A 14,336-nucleotide genomic window follows, 5' to 3' on the forward strand; every position below is an offset into this window, starting at 1 on the left:
ACATTGCTAAGAACATTAAGTCTTTAATTTGCTTTCACTTTTATATTCATCTACATGCATCTAGTTAATATCTTGGCTGTACAACACAGCACAGCTAATTTGAATATTTCTTAATTAACTATCCAATTAACTACAGTTAGTTTTATCAGTGGACTGAAAAATCAATAATTTAACCTTGAAAGCTTTTAAGGTCCTACAATGTTACCGGACAGCTGTGTCATTCTGAAGACCCTGATGTACCATACCATATATTGCACCATTGCTGCTATCACCGTTGCCTGCATCTTGTCTTTCCAGTTGTACGCTCCTTAATGGCTCCTGACAGACATAGATTGTTAAACGGGGCCTAACAGACCTGTAAGTCAAACAAATCACGGTTTACACAAAAGCTTGCTTGCCCTGGAAATATGGAAACCAATTTGCAAAGGTAGGTTTTTTTGCTATGTTAACAGCATAGAGAAGTATACTTGAAATGCTTTTTGGAATCCTGGAACATAGCTGAATAGCAACAAGTCCCACAAAGGAACTGTATACCCATTTCAGTCAGAATCAGACAGATAGTTGGGATGCTGTATGTCTTAGTAGTCAACTTTTTAGTAGTCAAGCCTCAGGTTGTTCTGAGTTCACCTAAATGAGAGGTTTTGTGTTATGGCAACAAATTCATGTCTTCAAGAAATTGGCACTGCCCAACTGCACTGGTGCTAGTCTTACAGTTTACTTCTGAACCCATCAGCACCTGCATCTCACCTGCGGTCTGCCCAGGACACGGAGTTGCTTTTTAAATGTGAAAGGATCTGCCAGGTTCTGGGGAAGCTCACGCAGGCACAAAGGCTCATCCAGCCACTGAGCACTGGCTTCCCAACCTCCTGCTCCAAGGAAGGGAGTGCTCTTCCAGTGTGTGATACAACAAAACACAATCAGTGACACATTCAAGGTTTTACCTGGATTTCAGTGCATTGTATAGCCGAATTCCATCGGCTGGACCACAGATTTGTACCAGATCTTCTCTTGTCAGCTTTAATAAATCAGCACCTGGAGAAACACGAGGATTTTACTAAACTTGTTTTAGAATATTTCTGCTTTTAAAAAGAAATTGTAAATTCATTTAAACCAGGATAACAAATTCAACCATAAAAGTGGAATCCTGCAAACATGAACAAGCAAGTAACATTTTTAATAGGCACTACCTAGCTAGCACTATGAAAAAATGAACGATTTTCTAAAGGTGACTATTTTTTCATGATGGTGTACACATTTTAGAAGTACAGAATCTGAAAGACACACAATTTTAGTAGAGATATAGGTATTCGTTTTCTATCCAGACAACAGCTTAAATTACTCAAATATACTCATTACTCAAACTAATACCTACCCTGCATGCACTTAAATTACTACGTTGTGCTCGTATATAGGAGATGCTGCTAAAGGGTGGCATAACTAAATCAGCATAGTCAAATCAGTAAATCAACATCCTGTGGGATATTTCCATCTAAAAGCAGTTCTTTTTGAAATGGTCCTGGGAATAAGTGAGCTGTGAAAACAACTACTTCCCAGAACACTTACTTCAGAAAAGGAAGCTTCAATAAATGATATTAAGCAGTTTTAAACACAAAATGGAAGGAAACGTATTTCTTAGAAGCAGCATGGGTGTCAACAAAGAAAACAACAGTCTGGAAAATTAGTAATTGTAATAGATTAAAAAAAAAAAAAAAGACAGCTTTTATTATGGAAGCAATCCACAGATGATCTAGGAATACATAGATGAAAAAACAGCAAGAATGTTTTGTTATCGTTACCTGTAAATACTATTGTAATAATAATAATAAAAGTTGAAGTACTATAATAAGAACTAAAATGGGTCTACTGCTTCAAAGGAAATGTATCAGACAGCTAGTATTAGACTTTCATGAACATATGAAGACTATAATCAAAAAGAACTGGTTTAAGGATTTCCCCCACAGGTCTTCGTCATTGAAAATTAAACACTTAACAAGCAAATTATACACAGTAAGCTACAATACATATTGGTTCCATTTTATTTTTAGAGAGCAATTTTCTACACAAAACTTGCTCATTAGCACAAAGACTCTAAATAAATAATAAGTTTTAGATACCTGAGAAATTTGAAAAAAGCCTTGTATAAGTAGAGAACCTATGCTTGAGCAACCATTGCTGAGTTTCCTGGATTGTGGCTGAAGGATGAAGCTGCTGTAAGAAACAAGATTGGATGTGATAATTTTTATTTGAAAAAAAAAAAAAAAAAAAAAAAAAGAAATGAAATACAGATAAAACACCCCGAAATAATGAAAAAAAGAAACCTCAGTTAAACACTTTTCCTGAATACCTATTAATGTCTAGGCATGTATAAATCAAATATACTAACACAAATATCTGCCTTTGTGCAAATAGAGCCAGTGTCTATAGCAGAAAGCAAACACTCACATCTCCAGATCCTTGAGAGGTTCCATCTCCTTGATGATTTGGAGAGGAGGAATTACTACAGAGGACAGAAAAAAAAGTATTAAGATAAATTAAATGCTGCATAGTCTGGGAGTATTAAAGTTAAAATCAAGAGAACGATCATTACACTTTGATATGCAAATCATCTGGTTCATATATGTGTATTCTTTATCAACTGGAGAAGCAGCTTTACCAACAGTCACGGGAGGGTATGTGGTCATTTAGTTGTCTTAAAGGATGACTGAAGAAGAGGTAGTAAAATACAAGGCATACTAAACAAAAGAATACAGACAATACCACTGTAAATTATTCCTTGATCACCCCAGTTTAATCAATACCTCAATGCAACACGTTTTTACTAATACAATTTCTGTTATAAAGCTGGTAAAGATTTTTTTTTCCTTCATATTCTATTACCTGTATGAGGGAAATGGGAGACTGTTCTTACTGAAAAAAAGCTGAATAGTTTCCATTCACTGACAAGACCTAAATTGGTATAGTTAAAAGGTCAAGTATTTGCTATATGCCTAAGGATGAGAAGAAAAGTTTCCAGCAGTGAACAGCATGGAAGAAAAATGTTAAAGCAAAATAAGTGACATTATAATTGAATCACACAATGCATGTGTCACACTCTAAAATAAATACGTAAGACAAAACAATAAAATCTCTCTCATTCCTCAGTGGAATCAGGAAACAGTAGCAAGCTTCTGCACTCACTCAGAAAGCACTTTTGAATATGCCTGATTTAAAAATGCAATCTCAGTTGCAGAAAAAGAAACTGACCTGTCTGGGACACTGTAGGTATTATGTTGAGCAGAGGTAAAGGTTGGAGCAGGAGTAGGACTGTTGTTTACAAATGTCGTAGGAGTATCAGGCCATGGTGAGCACTGAAGGTAAGAGAAATTTGGATTTAATTCTTTAACAATATAGTTTTTATTCTGATGCATAGTTCTTCCACTTAGACCCACATTTTTTTTTTCCCACTCAGACTTTTGCTCTGTAAATAAAGATTCCCTCCATCCCACACATTACATGCAGATACTCCAGGCAAGAATCAATTTTAACTTGTTTTTTCAAGAAGACTTAAATATATACCTTCACAGTTAACACAGTGAAGGTATTAGTGGTGGAACTGACAGAGAACCTGCATAGATTACTCAGTTTAAACCAAACCAACTAACCCCAAGCCATCTGCTCAAACACATCCCTTCATCTTTGCATGAAAGGACTGTTCAAACTCCAGGTACAAAACAGCAGTTCAGCAGAGTAAGAACTTTGAAGCTACATTTCACATTGCTGGTAAATCTAACAAAGCTGCCCTGGAAGCAATTAAATACAGCTAGAATTTTCAGTAGAAAGGTTGTTAAATAGTAAAAAAAAAAAAATATATATTAATTTACTGCTGGACTAAAATTATGCTACATGTACTGCTTTTTCTAAACTGGAATTGTTATGCGCAAATTTATGCCATAACAAGTGTATAATGAACCAGCTATCTAATTTAAAGTCTTTTGGATAGTTTTTAAACCATTATCATAAAAGCTCTTTGACACTAGCTTTTAGTGTTTCTAATACCCTTGCAAATTCATTGCTTTAAATAAAACCAAAAAACAAACAGATTTTGATATGTTCAAAGACAGTATTAAAACAACCAAGCTGCCCAAGATAAAGTAAACTAAGACCATGCCTGTTAAAACAACAAAGATTTCTAATATATAAACCAACTAAATAAACACCCTGTAGGGAAGTTTCCAGAGTTGTATCATAGCAGTGCAGAGGGAGGGGAGGTAGAAACAAGTATGACTTCATAGAAACCTGTTTCAACAATTTTCCATTGAAAGATCCTTTCGCTAGCTGAGGGAAACCATAAGTAAGCCTAATGCTGGCTGTAATCTTCTGTAAAACAGTTAACAGCATTTCAACTACAACCAGTGCCGTCCCTACAAAGCAAGCTCTTCCATGGCCTTATAGTGTTACTCATGATTCCTTCTATTCTGTGCATTTCCCTTCTGTTGTTTCTCTTCAAGCTAAGTTTAAATTTCACCTCAAATAATTACACACTCCACAAACATAATTGTAAAATAGAAGCTCAACATAATATTATTAGCTTTGTTCTGCTGAAATATTTTTGAAGTTAAATGCATTTTCCTTAATTTTCTGAGATTCGCTGACTAAATATCAATGCGAGTTGTTTATCTGGACGCACAGTTTCAAGTTGTACATCCTTAACTACTACTCCTTCGAAGATAGGGTTAAACATTTATTTCACTTCAGGGGCAAGGAAGAATGCATCAGTGTCAAGAGAACAGGCTTTGAACATTTCCAAGTCACGTACTGCAGTTAATGTTGCTTTCCTTCAAAATTAGTTAAGTTGTTCACAACAGCCTGAGTTTAAACACAGGAAAAAAAACCAACACATTTCAGAAAAAAGATCCCAACCAGAAGAGAATAGCCTTCCTTCTCCTATACACACACTTAACGCCCTGTTCTCGACTCCTCTTCCTGCAAAAATATTATCTACCAACACTGAATCTGTTGGTTTAAAAAAAAAAAAAAAAAAAAAAAGTAGTGATAATACTAATCCTGCAACACGTCCATTGGCTCAGTTCTTCTGTCACATAGGTTGTGGAGGGAAAAAAAAGAACGATTGAGCATTGAGATACTTAATTCTGTAAGTTTCAAGGTACAAAAAAGCCTAGCGTGAAAAATAAAAAGTAAAAATAAAAATGGCTACAGCATATATTCTTCAAGTGTCTTACAGCAACTAACTCAATCTGCTTAAGGTTTTTGGAACCATTCACATGTACAACTGTCCCACACTTCATAATCCTATCAGATTCAGAAAAAGGTTTAGACAAATGTTTGGGTATCAAATCCATTAACAGTCACTGAAAAGACTCAGCAAAGAGGTGCTTCCTAATATCCCACTGGACACGGAGAGTTACGAGGGGAGGGGACCACAAAAACTGCCAAGACTTCTCTGCTGAGGGCTCTCACAAAACATCATCTACAAATTGCCCCTGCCAGAGACAGAGCACAGGACTTTCTTTACAGACTTGTGATCTGATCCAACAGGATATTTCTTACATTCTTACACCCAAAACTGAGGTAACCAAAGGTCTCAGTACTAACTGCCCTCCATTACTAGTACACTTACACAATACCACTGATACAATTGTACTACAGAAATTATGCCTTAATCTCTGAACACTGATTAGTTCTTGATAAAGAGAAAATTATATTGGTTTCCTATCTTTAACATCCTTCTGTATGGGATATGAATGAAGTTATAAATTTAACTCATGGTTTTACTGAGCTAAAATGGAAGACTTTCTTTCCAAGTATGACTTTTCAGACTTGGGATATGCGTCATTCAAACTCAACGTTCTTAACTTTTGAAGAGCTGCAAAAATTCAAGTTTTTCTAAGCCACTGTTTACTGTCCTTTCCCTTCCTACTTCCAGTCTATTAGAGTACGCCCAAATTGATGCTTTACGAGAGAGTAAAAATGAACTTTGGCAAAGAAGTCCATACTATATTCAAACACCAAATCATCACAAAACCAAGGCCCATAGCATCATCTTTGGAGAACAGGGCAGCAATTTTATTACATAGAGCTTTTTCAAAAAACCTATAAAATAAAGGGTTCTTGCCCCAAGCAGCTGCAGTCCTTCTTGTCCAAAGTGAAAAACTTCTACTCATACAGACTTAATTATTCTGAAAGCAGAAGTAAAGAAGTTATTCCCAAAATGTAAAGTCACCCACATAACATATCCTGTATGCCACTATATGAAGTACAGAGGTAAAGAGAAACAAACAAGCAGTACTGCATGTTTTTGTTGCTACATCAGTTTTGTCCCAGCTCTACTTTCAGGCTCATATGGCCTCGAGAAGGTCTCATATTCTAAATTTAAGTTGTTTATAGAAAATATTTAACTTCTGCACCAATCTTTCACATCCAAAACTTAATGCTCCAATTCATTTCAAGGCCTATACCTGGAAGTCTTCCAACTTCCACATGTATTTTTTAGTCAACTGTATTTACATTTTGACCAAGTTTAATCAAATTGTAGTTTTATACATTCTATCTTGTGACATATAATTCATTGTATACTAATATAACAATCAATCAAGATACTGCTTTTTCAAATTCAAACCAGGAAAAAGATCCTGTTTTTGTTTGGTTTTGTTGTTGTTGTTATTTGTTTTTTTTTTTTTTTTCCCTTCTTTGTCAGATAAACTCTAGGTTCTATATATTTGAAAGACAAAAATATAGGGCACCTCTTTCATAAGATGGCCCCTGGATGAAAGTCACCTGTCCATAAACATCTGCTCTGAGGTCAAAAAGGCAGTGTTAAGTTTGTAGCCTTTTACCTCTATGGAAAAAGTAAACTGTCCATAGTACAAGACAGTCTTAACAAGTAGTTTAATTATACGTGTCTGTTTTGAAAATACTATGATAAACACTGAAGAAATTGTGGTGACTGCACTGAATTTTGAAACATGAGGTGGAAAAAAAAATGAATAATGGAAAAGCACATTCTTATGAAAATGAACGAGAGGAGAAAGACATATGACAGTAATAGACAAAGCCTCTAGATCCTAGGAAAGGATATGAGAAGAGCAGAGTGGAGCGACCACTCAGAAAGCAAGCACCCATTCAGAAAGGAAGTTTCCCAACTCTTTGTACAGTGTTGTGTTAGAATCACAAATTAAATCGTGAAGAGACCAACTTGTCCAGCTGGAATTGTGGCTGAGCTGGAAGAAATCATACAGGAAGAAAGGAACAAAATTAGATATAACCAGCAAACAGTAGAATCTTGGAGGGGCACAATAAAACGACAAACATGTAAAAAGAGATGCAAAATGCAAGGAACAAAAAAAGACAGCCTATAGAGTAGGTGAGGTGTAGGAGGAAGATAACAATACCCAGCTTTGAGAAAGGAAGAGAACTACAGAGTGGACTGAGCTAAATTTCTACAATTCATGAAGAGGCAACAAAAACTTATTTCTGAGCATCTAGGAAAAAGTGCATGCTAAGTAACAGCCAACACACATTTGTCAGGGAAAGCATTCCAAGCAATCTCGTTTTCCTTCCGTAATGGAGCTACAGTTCCTTTGACACATGTAGTACAAGAACCCTCATATATAAAGACCATAATATGTATGCAAGTGTGAATCCTCATACCTTAACAAAACAGGCCTCTAGTTTTTCTCTGTGATAGTTTAAACAGCACATGCATCTGCATATATCTGATCTGCATATATGAGGCAAGTCAGATACAGGCACACCTTCTGATTTAGTAAATGGCTAGATCTGGGAAAAAGGATTTCCAAGGCCAGAACTGATCTATTCCCTGTCCATATTTACAAGGCCTACAAAGTCAAGCCTGCCTGGTGACAGAAGTCTGATGAAGCGTCCTTCTAGCTGTAGAATAGTTACTCCTTCCCTAGCAAGCAAGTTGTATACTAAGAGTTAAAAATAATAGTAACTTTGTAGTAATGACTAAGGTTTTACTAAGAGTACAGCAAAAACGGTGTTATTTGGTGTGATGGAACAGACCGTGTGTTATATTTGCAGATTAAATCAAATTAGCAAAGCTGAAAGTGTTTCATCATACGGGAATGAAGTTCAAAATGGCCTGAACAAACTGAACAAGTGATCTCAAGGCAGAATTTTATTAAGGGCAAATGCAAAACAGGAAGAGTAAGCTGCAGAATGATGAGAACTGAAAAGCATTAAGTAGCTGTTACTCCACAATAGCCTGTGGGTCATTGCTCACCCAATTCATACCTGAATCAACATGTATGACAACACCACAGAAAAAGCAAGCAATTTTCACAGAATTTCTAGGTTGGAAGAGACCTCAAGATCATTGAGCCAAACCTCTGACTGAACACTAACAAGTCCTCCACTAAACCATATCACTAAGTGCTACATCTAAACGTCTTTTAAAGACCTCCAGGGATGGTTACTCCACCACTTCCCTGGGCAGCCCATTCCAATGCCTAACAACCCTTTCAGTAAAGAAGTTCTTCCTAACATCCAATCTAAAACTCCTGTGGCGCAACTTAAACCCATTCTCCCTAGTCCTGTCACCAGGCACATGGGAGAACAGACCAACCCCCACCTCACTACAGCCTCCTTTGAGGTACCTGTAGAGAGCAATAAGGTCGCCCCTGAGCCTCCTTTTCTCCAGGCTGAACAAGCCCAGCTCCCTCAGCCGTTCCTCGCAGGAGTTGTTCTCCAGACCCCTCACCAGCTTCGTCACCCTGCTCTGGACACACTCGAGCACCTTGATGTCCTTCTTGTAGTGAGGGGCCCAAAACTGAACACAGTACTCGAGGTGCGGCCTCACCAGAGCCGAGTACAGGGGGACAATCACTTCCCTAGACCTGCTGACCACACTGTTTCTTATGCAAGCCAGGATGCTGTTGGCCTTCTTGGCCACCTGAGCACACTGCTGGCTCATATTCAGCCAACTAATTTTGATACAGCATTATATGACCCACAAACCAAGTAAGCTTTCCAATTCTCTTGACACTGGCAAGGCTTAAGCTGTGCTCAGTTTTACGTACCATGGAGAAAAAATGACATGGAACACGGCACAGCATACAGAGCAGAAAAAAGATGCTTGATCACAGGCATCATCACAAAATACTACTGGAAGTGGGGGGAGACATTAAGAAAATCAGGTTGCTCAAAGCTTAAGAGAAGCAAAGCCTTAAGGAAGACGGCTATTCTGTAAATGCAGGAAGTGAAGAAATACACTCTTAATATTCATCACAAGTCCAGTACTAGCTGCCCTAGCTCAATTTTTCTTCACTGTGATTAATGTAACACTTTAACTTCATATTTCAAGAGTTTTGTACAGAGGTTGTTAAGAAGTTTAGACAACTTTCAAGAATTGTTTGGCTATAGTTTGTCTTAATTGCAACAACTGATTTGTCACAACTCTGTAAAGTACCTTCTATCCTTCCTATAAGCAATAATTATTTCAATGAAGACAACAAGAAGAGATGAAAGCAAGGGAGGAAAGAAAAGAGTAAAAATCTCTCCAAGGAGCAGGATCAAGAAACGCTTCAGACTTTCTTTAGAAGCAGAAGTGCTAAAATCCTGTTTTCTCCTGTCTATACCTCTCCCCACCACCTCGGGCCATCTGCATGCCTGCGCTGCCAAAGAATCCTAAAGGTGCATCTTAAAAGATAGAAAACAACAAAACAAAACAAGACCCACAGCCAAGAATACTAGCAGGTAAATTCAAGACAGCTCTTTCCTTACAGTAGTTCTGGGGAGGGGGTGGAAGGGAATCCCCCAAGGAACCCATATTACTTAATACTGCTCCCCCCCCAGGGTTAGTGCACACACACAGTGACTGACTGCTCTGAACTGCATTAAACCTGCTTGGAGCACAAGATGTAGATGGCGAAAGGAAAAATCGGTAAAAAGCTGCAACACTGCATGTCTTTTTAAAAATAATGATGTACATGGAAACTTAGATCGAATGTAAACAGAATTATGGGACAAAACATTTTGACTAAATTTCACTGTTCTTATTTCCACTAATTACATACATACAGGAAAGCAAAAAGCTATTTCACTTCAAAGTTGCGTAAACTGAAAGCTCTTTACTTTTGAAAGTCACACAGTCTCTCTGCAACAATTTATCTTAAGTGTTAGATTTAGGAAGGATTCCTTTGCTAAAAACCAACATGGAGCAATTGGCATACATAACAGTGAATAAAATTAAGGCACAGCAATCAAAATATTTTTACTTTATATAATGGAAGTTTCTCCTATATCTAACACTGCACAAGGTATCTTGCACAATGAAAAGATAAGCAGAAGTCCCTTACACTGCCTCGCTTTGCCAGAGAATCACCGTAGTCTGCTGGCAAAGTCCGCTTGCTGGACTTTTTCTGCTCATGTTCAACTGCATCTTCAATTATAGGCTCAAGCCTCATCTGGACAAACACCAAAGATTTGGGTCAATTTCTTTTCATTATACAGCGAGGAAAGATCTAAAATCCTTTTAAAAACTTCTGAAATCTTTAGAAAACTCTATAGAACTCACTGGTGTTTAAATAAAAAGAAAATGCAAAAACCTATTGAGGCTCTGGCCTTATATTACATAATCTACAAAAAAAAAAACAACACCACAGTTTGAAGCTCAAACTTAGCAGATAATTAAATTCTAGATTCCCCCTCCCCTTTTTTTAAAAAGGCTTTTCAGCTGCAAGCTTTTTAGATCTGTACCAAAAGACTTGCTTTAGGATGCAATGCAGTCACTCATACAGTGTTCGTTCTTAGAGTATGTTAATACAAGCATCTATAATCTAAATGAAGTTTACTAAACAGAATCTTTAAATTTAATGTTGCTGTCCATTGGACAAGTTTGTCAAATAAAGAGCCTATCTTTGTGTAGAACTCCTTCTTCCTCAACCTTTCCAAGACTGCATCTATATATTTTCTCCTCAGCAGATACAATTCTTTTTTGTTACCTCTGTGAGAATTGTGGTGTCATATGAAGGCTGATACTTTTCTTTTTCGTGTGCAGTTCGTTTTTCCATCTTTTCTCTGTCTGTCTTCTGTTTCCTGTCTGCTCCTTTTGGCTAAAAATGAACAGTTACATGAATAAGAAAGCGGGTGTAAAACAGCTTTATAACTGAAATCTGATCACAGAAGTCAAGCAGTAACATAAAGACGTCTCCCATCTTTATGAGAGCTTCTGAGAGACTTATGAAGTATCTGTTTTCTACCGTTACCTTAAAAACTTTAATTTGACAGCTGGCCGAATGCAGGTGGTCTGTATATTCTCCATTTTCTGTCTGTTTAAATGTGTCAACCTGAATCCTAAAAGGAACTCCTTTCTCTCCTCCGTGTTTACGAGGGGTAAATTCAGTGCTGATACAATGTACCTGAAAAAAATAAGCACACAAATAACACCCTCAAAAGTGTCCTATACATGAATTTCACTAGGTGTTAGCAACAGCAAGTACATTTTTAAGGACAAGTAACATGACCCAGCCTATCTGAGGACCAACCTGCATGACTATCTTTTTTTCCTGCCCATTTGCAAACGAAGCCAAAAACATTATACTTGAGCTGGCAGGGAAGAAGGGAAACAAGTGTGTGACTGAAATTGCTCCAAAAACCAGAAGGCATTATAGATTCTTATTAAATGAGAAATTTTAAGCTGTCACATTAGATCTTAAGAAAAATGTATGCGCATAACAACTGTATCTATCATGAATATAACAAAAACTTTTCAACATACTACTGTCAAAGACATTATACCTACAGTAAATTTGAGAGTTACTTGTAATAAATGCTACCAGAACTACAGAAGGTCCCTGACTGGAAGAGTTTTTCATCTCACGTGAACACAAGGTATTTTCAAATATGCCCAACTTCCAGTAAAAGTCAACAGATTTTTAACCAGTATATAATTGCCTCAAATGCTTTTGAAACTACATCAGCCTAAAGACTGCATTTATTAGCTAGAAATAACCATAAAACATACCTAATAAAAAAATCAGTGCAACTGCAAGAGCTGTAATGAATCTCACTGGACAGTGCTCCTGATTTTTTGGTTGCTTCTGGAATATTAGGCAAGTTAAACACCATGGACAGAAGCATACCTTACACTGCCAAAAACCATGTGCAGTACTATTCTGCTTTCTATGGCCTTCAACAACAGAGAACCACAGATTGGAAACTGAAGCATAGCCAGGGCAGCTTATTGCTATGCTGCAATTATACTTGTATAATCAGAACCAATTTATCTCACACTTCTTCACAAAACACTATGTTTTAGTAATCATATAATTGTCAACAGAAAAAATGTCTTTGATTGCACCAGATCAAAGTTAATTTATTGACAATGCTGCATTTAATCTATGGCAGCCTCAGTAAGAAAAATTGCTACCTCAAACTTTATACTATTTCTCCATAATAAAAACAAGTCTGATACAAAAGTAGGCTAAAAATTTGAATGCAAAACTAAACATTCTAAGCAAATTCCAAGGAAAGCACCTTCAATTGTCCTAAATACCAAATCAAAAAATAAACAGCAAAAATCCTACTACGAGGAAGCCTACTGATACAAGAAACTTATCTGAATGTTTAAAGACCTTATTTGTAGCACATTAACATTTTGTATCTTCAAGCCAAGCTTCTGTTGAAGCTCATCAATAGGACAGTGGGTCTCCCAACTAAAATAATGTGATAGTGACAGTTATTTAGGATAAATGAATTTTAATACTCCATATAACTAAATATTTTTACCATGAAATCTTTCTTCAAAAAGCTTTTTGAAAACCTTTTGTTTGTAAAAGCTGCTTTTATAAGATCAAATTAAGTTGAAAAACCTAACATGGAACCATTATAGATTAGTTGCTATGAACCTGTGTTTCTTAAAAAGCTGATATTTAATGACTATCTCACAAATAACAAACAAGAAACTTACATACACAAATATGCAACTTATGCAAATATACTGTTGTTTGTGACCTGTAAGGCACCAAACACAGACATCAGTCAAGTAAAGTTTCAAACCTGAATAAAAGCAGATGTACATTTTGTTGGATCCCACAAAAATTCAACTGCATTGAGCTGGCTTGGATTTGTCTTGATATCAATGACTCCAACAGACATTGGAATATCTGTATTAAAATAAGTAGTATATATTTTATAATTATAATATTCCAAGAAAATACTAGAAGTACACTGTAATACAAGGTTACCATGAGCACATGCGGTTAAGGGAGAAAATGTGGGCTTTGCCAGCTTAAACATAAACAGTTTCTCTGGACTGATCTGAAGAATCTTAGTAGACTTAACATACAAAGTGCTCAACGTTTGGGAGCTCCTCCCCTGCCAGCCCGCCCACCCATCCACCTACAACTTATGCACCAAATACTATAGAGTTATGCAAAATAAAGAAAACATGTTGGAGCCATTTCCACAGTCTGCTTGTATCTGTGTTCTCCTAATAACTATAATATTTAGGAATCAAAATTACAAAGAGTACTAAGTGTATAAAGTTGCAGAATTGCAATCTTACCTCTGCAACACTTAAAGGTTTTAAAAGAATATGAAAGTGGTAAGAACATTTTTGTTTAAAATACATTAAGACAAAGTGGCACACAGAAAACTGGTCTGCGTTTTTTTCATCAGTGGTACCAGAAATACGACCATGTTCAATTTAAATGTGGGTATTTAATCTAATATAACTCCAACAGATAGAAACAATTATACCTAAGTCAAGAAGTCTGTCCCCAGGGCGGTTCCATTTCCATCCTTCTAGCTGCTGGTGTTCTGTATATTGCAACCTTCTATCATGGAACACAACTCTTATAATACTCTAATGAAGAAGAAAACATTGGATGAGCCACAACATTACTACTAGAAATAGCCTGAAGATAGACCACTAAAGCACTCTGAAACAGCCATACTGCTAACAAATAGGTATTAACAAAAACAACAACAAAACAGTTCACAACCATCAGTATCCCGAAGTATTCTAGAATACAGAAATAAAACTGAACAGCAGGAAAACTTGGAAAAAGTGCAAAAAAATTTACATCTTATTGCATATTCTAAGGTCACTATAAGTTATGTACAGCAAACAGAGCAACACTGACAGCACAGTATCAATTCTGTATGCTACATACATTTGTTTTAGAAAACTTGTTTAGAAAGCAAAAGCCTTCATTTATTCTGAAAAGGGGTGAATACAGTTTGACCATTTTTTAATGGGCAATTTTGTGAAATACTGCAGAAAGTTTTAAGAAATGAAATTAATAAAAAAATCTTCCTAGTACTTATAAACATATTTACAATAAATCTATTATTTTAGTTAATAGCAAGGAATA

General features: G+C 36.4%; 2 protein-coding genes across 7 annotated transcripts in view; one reads left to right on the forward strand and one right to left on the reverse strand.

The window, feature by feature from the left end:
- Positions 1 to 14,336, forward strand: part of FBXL2 (F-box and leucine rich repeat protein 2) — a 74,786-nt gene that overhangs the window by 58,355 nt on the left and 2,095 nt on the right. The gene's annotated exons all lie outside the window — the stretch shown is intronic.
- Positions 1 to 14,336, reverse strand: part of UBP1 (upstream binding protein 1) — a 53,040-nt gene that overhangs the window by 5,162 nt on the left and 33,542 nt on the right. For 2 of the 5 annotated variants that reach the window (XM_068670636.1, XM_068670638.1), the window contains 10 exons: positions 13,720 to 13,825; positions 13,018 to 13,124; positions 11,226 to 11,378; positions 10,962 to 11,072; positions 10,317 to 10,424; positions 3,244 to 3,347; positions 2,443 to 2,497; positions 2,115 to 2,208; positions 942 to 1,032; positions 246 to 355 (listed from right to left, as the gene is read on the reverse strand). In XM_068670636.1, coding sequence (XP_068526737.1) covers positions 246 to 355; positions 942 to 1,032; positions 2,115 to 2,208; positions 2,443 to 2,497; positions 3,244 to 3,347; positions 10,317 to 10,424; positions 10,962 to 11,072; positions 11,226 to 11,378; positions 13,018 to 13,124; positions 13,720 to 13,825 — 1,039 coding nt within the window. The remainder of the gene's footprint in view (positions 1 to 245; positions 356 to 941; positions 1,033 to 2,114; positions 2,209 to 2,442; positions 2,498 to 3,243; positions 3,348 to 10,316; positions 10,425 to 10,961; positions 11,073 to 11,225; positions 11,379 to 13,017; positions 13,125 to 13,719; positions 13,826 to 14,336) is intronic. The other 3 variants (XM_068670639.1, XM_068670640.1, XM_068670637.1) reach the window with 2 other exon arrangements.

This window comes from Anas acuta, chromosome 2 (assembly GCF_963932015.1).
Source record: "Anas acuta chromosome 2, bAnaAcu1.1, whole genome shotgun sequence".
Taxonomy (NCBI): domain Eukaryota; kingdom Metazoa; phylum Chordata; class Aves; order Anseriformes; family Anatidae; genus Anas; species Anas acuta.